Below are 7,901 nucleotides of genomic sequence, written 5' to 3' on the forward strand. Positions count from 1 at the left end.
ACGTCAAAATAGTGAATTAAAGAGAAATTGACAAGAATTTAACGGAAAATGCTATGGCGGTTAGATAAGGCATAAACTGGATGTTACTATGTGGAAAAATCTTACAAAAATGTTACCATTGACGTTTTATGAAAGTTCGATACTACCATGTAGAATTTTTTATTTTTTTTATAATAAATACTACTTCTTGCTATATTTCCTTTTGTTCTTATTTAATTTTTTGTCGAATATCTTAACACAAACTTCAAAGTTAAAGGGTTCAATAAGTACCTTTAGTAGTGGATTTCTAAAAATATAAAACTTAAAATATATATTAAAATAAATATATGAAGATCCATAAATATTCAAAGATTCTATTCCTTTCATATTAAATTGATGTTCTCATTTTCCATTTTAAACAATTTTATTTGTTATTCTCTTAAAGATTCTCTCTATTTTTATAAGATTTTTTCGACTTACTTAATCTTAATCGTCCTAATTAAATTATTTATGCTTATAGTCCCTAATATATTTTTCATTAACTTTATTTCGATATTTTTATTATGTTTATGGTCCCACATATTTTCCTATTTTAATATTATTGAATATTTGTAAACCTTATATATTTTTTTAATTACTTTATTTTATATATTTTTAAATGCTTATGATTTTCAATTTTTCTCCATTAATTTTATTACTTAATAAAATAATATTTTCACTATATAGGTAAAAAATTCAACTTTTCTAAATTTTCATAAATACTTTTTACAAAAACAATAAATAAGGACGAAAAAAAAATATTCAAAAAGAAAATATGAAAACTAAGGTTTTACCGATAAAAAAGCCATGAATTTCTTAATGAGTGCACTCGATCTTGAGGTTTCTATTGATCAAAAGAATATGCATGATCAACCCTAATTAAACAAAATCGTTTAACAAGTTAAATGGTTGTTCTAATCCTTTGTTCATCTCATTTTCTTCTAAAAATCCATTCTAATTAATGCTTAGCTACTTATCATAAAATTTAATATTAGGTGGCAATAAAAAATGTGAACTTTACTATAGAAATAACATGGTACATTTCATGAAAAGTTACATAACAAATCATTCTCATTACTATTGTTTAATACCAACAACCAAACATGTCATTAGAAACATGTACTTGAAGTAAAGACTCTAGCCCTTATCTTAACTAAGAGTCTAACAAGTGATGAGACTTTTTAGCGTCAAAGTCTTATTTCAAGTCTCAACTAAAAGAGTGTAGCTCAAATTAAATTCTTTTTTCCATCATTACCTTGACTATGCATGATCGACATTATATTTTTGCCTTGCATACTCCTTTACGGGTATGTGTTGTTACTATCTTTCTTTTCACCCCAAATTCTAATCATAGTTTCCTATGAGCGGGATACAGTACTATGGGTACCATGATGACGATGATCCTCCTCCTCAGAGCTCAAATCCAACCGTTGATCGACGCCGGCCGGTACACAGGCTGTGAACCAACACCAAGGAAATCCCGAGTTTGCCCTCCAACACCACCATGAACAATACTAACATTAGTATAATTATTACTATCTACATAATTATCATTAAACAATTTTTGACGCTTAGCAGAATTATTATTAGTGACATTATACATTGTAGTCACTGTAGAAAGATCATCGACCGACCCATCAACCGACCCGTCAGCCGACCCATGAAAAGACCCACCACCATCATTGTCATCCAAAATGTCATTATTTCCCTTAAGTATTAACCCAAAGTTTCCCGGAAAAAAAGCGTCAGGATTATCTGTAAGCGTCGAAGACGTTACGCCTATTTGTGACGCTTTTTGAAGTAATCCGGTAGCTGACATAATAGGACAAGAATTAGGGTTTTGATTTGTGCTATATAAGGAAGGAAAGGATGTTGAAGCAATGACATTATTATTATTATTATTATTATTATTATTATTATTATTATTATTATTATTATTATTTTCTAAACCTAATTCTTCAATATTATTGTTGTTATTTGATGGGTTAAAATCATAAAATTTATGGTAATTATTATGGGTTTGGACGGAAAAAAGAGGGGGATTTTGCATGATTTGATCAAACCCTAAATTTTGAGGTAATTGGGTATTATTAGTAGGAAACAAAAAAGGAAAGTGTTCCTTTTGATTTGGGTTATTTAGGGTTTCTGTATCTTTAGTAGATGAAGGAAGAGGTTTAAAAATGGAGGAAAAATGTTGAGCCATGGCAATGGAAGGTCTGAGATTAGAGCCCATGATAGCAGCATTAAGGGTAAAATGGGCATTTGCTGCGTTCATTCTTGCTGTTTCTTCTGCTAAAGCGTCACAAAATGCCCTGTGGGTGATGAAACTGTCCCTCCTGTTTATAGACACAAAGGGAACATGATAATGTTATTTAGCAATATAATATCAATTTAAAAAAAAAAACTAAAAATATGTGTATATATATTAATCATAAAAGATACAATCTGAACGTGTACATTTAAAAGCTACTCTTGTGAATTAAAAGACCGTCTCTCGTGAGATAATCTCAAATAAGGAGTCCATACTCTCATAATATGTATTACATAGACAATCGAATTTATGAATAGAGTGATCTCTCGATGAGACCGTCTTATACAACAATTTGTAATCGTTTAAAAGCTTAAGTAAAGGATCCAATGGATTTTAGTTTTTACCCAGACTCAAGAGGTCATTATCTAACACAAGTAGGTGTTTGAGTGTCTAGCTCGGTTACGTATAAAAGAATACAATATTTTTTGTCCAAAATAATTTGGTCACAAAAAATCGTATTCATGTTCTAATGTCCTGGGTTTATTGTTAATTTTTTTTAAAAAAAAGTACCCAAAAGTTGTAGGGCAAAACAAAGAGAACCAAGGATATTGGTTTAAGAGGAGTTGTTTTATAGAATAGCAAAAATCTATTACTTTTATATATTACAAGGATATTTTGCAATATTTTTTGTTATTAATTAATAGATCATTTTGGACCAATCTGGATTTTAGGGATATGTGTATTGCCTCAAAGTACTATCCATTAGGTGAGTATTGAGAAGTAGGGGTGTTTAATGGGCTGGGCCCTTATTCGGTTCGTTTTTAGAAGGACTTTGTAAGGGTCGGCCTGAAAATGGGCCGGGCCAAAAATGGGCTATATTTTTTGTAAAATGAAACGGGCTATAAAAGGGCTTAATAAGGGCAAAAATGGGCCTTTGTAAATAGCATAATTAATGTATGATTTAAATATTATAAATGACAATGCCAATGAAATTATTAATATTTTTTCAATTTTTTTATGATAAATGATAATTTAATTGTTATAAATTGATAAATGGGGATTAAAATTATTTTTAGTAGTAAAAATGAGCTAGATTGGGCCGAACCGAGCTTTCAAAACCCATATTAATTTTAAAGTACCCTTATCCAACCCATTGAACACAGAAGTCGTTAAAAAGGAAAACAAAAGGCAACATTCAATCTTGTTTAAGTAAACTGCATTGAACTTTTAACTAAAACAATGTTTTCCAAAATGACTTAGACTAAAATAATAATTAGTCACAAAAACCAGGGCACGGTGTATATATTAATGCATAACAATTAAGTTCCATTCTATTTAAAAATCCTAGCTAGTTATTAGCTTAGTAGTTGCTCAGAGTTTTTCATTCTATTCTTAGATAGAAATTCAATTTTCATCACCTATTAAAAAGTTAATTCACTCTTTGACCTCTAGGTAGTGGCCAAGGTTGTTAGTTGGGAGGCAAAGTTCAAACTCCTAACCTTAGTTTATAGTTATAGTCTCAATTTCTTGGTTATATGATAATATATATATATTAATTTTCTAAATAAAGCATATATATATATATATATATATATATATATATATATATATATATATGCATTCTTTAATTTTTATGTATATATACTAATGATAAATTATATAACATATGTATGGGTCTTAACCATCAACTTAAGTTTTTTGGTTGAGTTGGCTCCATATGATATCAGAAGCATGTGAGGAGGACGACAAGTGTTACATCCACACTTCTACCCTGAAAGGCTTTTGTGAAGGAGGGGAACTGATTTTCAGTATAAAACATATTCATGAAATCCCAACCAACAACTTAAGTTTTTTAGTTGTGTTGTTCCTTAACAACAATATACTATAGAGAAATAACTCAGTCGTATAAATTATGATCTGGACACCAAAAAGGAACGAACACGACATATTATACCTTTATCAAAGAAGGTTACGATAAAATTAAATAACTATCCAAAACTTACCCCAATCACCTTAATGACTAATTGACTAGCTGGATATGGGTTTCATAACATGCAAGCTAAGAGTACTATTTCTTATGTTTTGAAATACTCCTCGCACATAATTATGAAATATTATGTGAGAAAATATCACCATTAGTAACAAATATAAGGAAACGGAGCAAGTTAGAATATATTTCATCCCTTCAAAAATTAAAAGTACTACTTATTCTAAGTCACTATTGAAAAATTGCAGACACAAGTAAATTATTGGATAGGGGCCATATAAATCTTTACAAATATGTATAATTGGCTCATGTAGAAGGCAAGTTATGAACGTGGAATATTAACAATTATTATAACTGATCAGTCTCATGCCTACGCTGCTGTTGAAACAAAAAGGACAAGCATAGATAGGGACACTAGTTTCAAGTTAATGAAGTTTCCATGTGATTGAAGATTATAGATCTGTTTCGCAAGTAATTATTGGTTAGAATATTTACTGATTGATTTACTAACTGTTAAACAACTAGTTTTATTCAGCTGGTGTGAAGAGTTTTTGTAAAACTTATTTGTTAGTTGTTGACTGTAGTTGACTATTTATTAGGAAAAAGAGTCAAAAGGCAATAAAGAGTTAATTACGATAGTTTTTTAGTTATGGCATAAGAAGTACTCACCAGAAAAAAGGAGTTTGAAATATTAGATATATGCAGTCTTACTCTTTTTTTCATAACATATCAAAAATTGTCGCCTCAATTTGCTTAATACAACAAATAATTTAAAGGTAAATATATATATATATATATATATATATATATATATATATATATATATATATGTCTTATTAGATAAGACATATGCAAAGACCAGTAGCTTTTGAAGTTTATATGTATTAACTAAAAATAAAACCTATTCTACATTCTTGTATTTTGGTTATTTAAGTAAAAAATAATAGCATGTGTTATTCAAAAGTTTTCCAACAAGATCGATGTATATTACACTATATTACTATTTACATATAGAAAGACATAACATAGTTTTCTTAGGTTGCTTACTATATGAACTATCATATTATTATCATATAATTCTTTGACCTAACAACAAAGAATTTAAAAAATAATATAGTTCTTTTTATAATTAATTAATACTTATATCAATAAATTTTCACATTTTCCAATTTCTTAAAAGTAATAAAAAGTTTATATTATGAATTTAGGCATAAAAAAGACAATCAACAAGACCTTTTTTACTAAAATTTCTTATGCATTAGTAATTATCTGAAGTCAAACCTGTTAATATTAAATTGTGTTGCATATATGTAACACAAAAAAGATAGATCAAGTTGGTTCATCACACATACAGACATGAGAGTTCAATCCAGCTTGATTATATAGTATTCTGAATTCGCCCGGATCATAATAAGGTATGTACAAGATTATTTAACAAAAATATAGTAATTGGAAAAAGGTTATACCTTGAGAAAATAGTTCCACAATCACACTTGTATTCCCTAGTTCCACAAGTCTTGGAATGAGCTTTCCAATCAGATTGAACAGCATACCTCTTATAACATTTCTCACACTTCCATTTTTTTTCACTATGTTTCCTACAAAAATGCTTCTTAATACCGGTAAGATCTCCGAGTGCACGGGACGGATGATGATGAACACAGGTCTTTTCAGGGCAGATATAAACGCGTTTCCTTGGTTCTTTACTTGTTCTTTGTTTGAGCTTCCATGGTAAATTATGTCCCCTACGATGGAGTTGTAGGTTTTGATCTCTTTGGAACCCTTTTCCACATATCTCACATAAAAATCTATTGGTTGCCATTAGGGTTTTTGGTGATAATGCTATCACTTCTGCTTGTGGATCTAAACCATAACAAAATGAAAGCTTATTATCAGGCGAAGTCAGAGTTTTAGGTGAATAGGACACGAAAAGTTAGATCATAGTTATCAAAAGGGTGCGATATTCATACTCTCCCGATTCTTTCTTGTACTTCCCACTCAACTTTTTTTTACAAATTACAATGTAAACTTAAAACTTGAATAACTTTGATTATTGCGATTTTTGAAAAATAAACTTAATATATTTTGAATAATATACATTAAAATGAATCTTTAACTGTACATTAATATATATATCTTTTGATATAGATCCAAGAGTATTCATAGTCAAAGCTTGCTCTAAAATCTAAATAGGCCAAATGATAAAAATTAAATAAATTAATTAATTAATTAAGATTAGGACTATGACCTACCCTAGCCACCTTGCTCGCCCCTTGGCGTTAGTTATTCAAATTAAAATATTTAAATTAAATTATTTATTAATTAATTAGTGTATATTTCTGAATATACCTAGCTAGCTAACCTTCATCATTATACCATAATAAAGGGGTACGAAAATAAGGTTAATTAATGGGAAAAAAATTGGTATTACTATAATTTATAACTCATCCATTCTTTTCCGTTTGCAATTAAAACTAAAAATAATATTTTCTTTCACAATAGGTCACTTTCAGTTATAAATTCAAAGGGACAGAAAAATAACGACTCTTTACAAAAATGAAAGAACACAAAGTAAGGAAAGCAAAACTTGCCTGGATTTCCTGGGAGGTTTCTTTTCTTCTTTGGAAGTGAAGGTTCATTAGATCCAACAATTGGGGTTTGTAGAAAACCATTTGTAATATTTGCATCTTGATTTACCATTTTTAATTTGCTCAAAAAAATTAGGCTTTTATAGGTATAAATTCTATTTTAAAGATCAAAAAATAGAGTAATCAACCCTATTTGAAAATAAAAAATAAATAAGAGAAAAGATCAAAGCTTAGCTAAAAATGGAGCAAAATTAAACAAGGTGAGTTGTGTTAGATTTGAGTATCAATTTCTAAAGATGATGAAAATGGATGTTCTTCTCTTTCCCTTTCTCACTTTCTTATATAGAGATAAATAAATGAAGATTAAGATGTGATTAAGAGGAAACTAAAATGGAGGTAGCTAGCTAATGCCTAGTTATAGATGCTTAAAGATCTTTATGTAAAAACTTTATTTGAAAAAAATTAGTGTAGAGTAATAAATTAATAAAATGTAGACTTGGAAGGAGGGGTGCCTCTTTCTTAGTGGCATATATGTGTACCATATTTTTTTAAAATTACCTCTCCGTTATTTTAAATTCTTCCATCTTACTATAACGGGTAGTTTTATAAGTTTTTTCACTTTAAAATACTTTCTATTTTTAGAAAGTTTTTATCCCACTTTTACCCCTTAGAACCCTCATTTTTCTTTTAATTTACCCATTTTATTTTATTTATAATTATTTTCTCTCTCATATTTTCAATACAATCATTACTTCACACTACTATTTAACTAAAATAATACCCATTACAACCCAAAGATTCTATCTTCCTTAATATGTGTGAAAAACCCAAAGTGAAAGATTAAAAAAGAACAAAAAGAGTATCATTCACTCTTAATCTATAAAATATTTTTAATAGTTTTTGGTCTTAAATGATCATTGATGTATTTATTAGATTATGTAACATATACTAAATCATTAACTTTAAACTTTTAATAGAGTTGATTTTTTGATATATATATATATCAAACACCAACGTGAGAAAAAGTTATGTGTTTGAATTGTATGATATTGTCATT

At 28.6% G+C, this 7,901-nt stretch overlaps 1 protein-coding gene across 1 annotated transcript; it reads right to left on the bottom strand.

The window, feature by feature from the left end:
- Window positions 1–1,021: 1,021 nt before the first annotated feature.
- Window positions 1,022–7,300, bottom strand: LOC130806138 (zinc finger protein MAGPIE-like). Its single transcript, XM_057671086.1, has 3 exons — window positions 6,848–7,300; window positions 5,723–6,119; window positions 1,022–2,354 (listed from the first exon to the last, which is right to left on the bottom strand). The coding sequence occupies exons 1-3, from the start codon at window positions 6,954–6,956 to the stop codon at window positions 1,436–1,438; spliced, it is 1,425 nt and encodes a 474-aa protein (XP_057527069.1). The 5' UTR covers window positions 6,957–7,300; the 3' UTR covers window positions 1,022–1,435.
- Between the last annotated feature and the right edge of the window lie 601 nt (window positions 7,301–7,901).

The sequence above is a fragment of the Amaranthus tricolor genome, chromosome 2 (assembly GCF_026212465.1).
Source record: "Amaranthus tricolor cultivar Red isolate AtriRed21 chromosome 2, ASM2621246v1, whole genome shotgun sequence".
NCBI classification, from domain to species: Eukaryota; Viridiplantae; Streptophyta; class Magnoliopsida; order Caryophyllales; family Amaranthaceae; genus Amaranthus; species Amaranthus tricolor.

Coding starts and splice junctions, on each gene's coding strand:
- LOC130806138 (XM_057671086.1), bottom strand. CDS start 6,956: ATGGTAAATCAAGATGCAAATATTACAAATGGTTTTCTACAAACCCCA. Junction 6,120..6,847: donor AAACCTCCCAGGAAATCCAG/GCAAGTTTTGCT, acceptor GTTATGGTTTAG/ATCCACAAGCAGAAGTGATA. Junction 2,355..5,722: donor TGTGGAACTATTTTCTCAAG/GTATAACCTTTT, acceptor GTCTATAAACAG/GAGGGACAGTTTCATCACCC.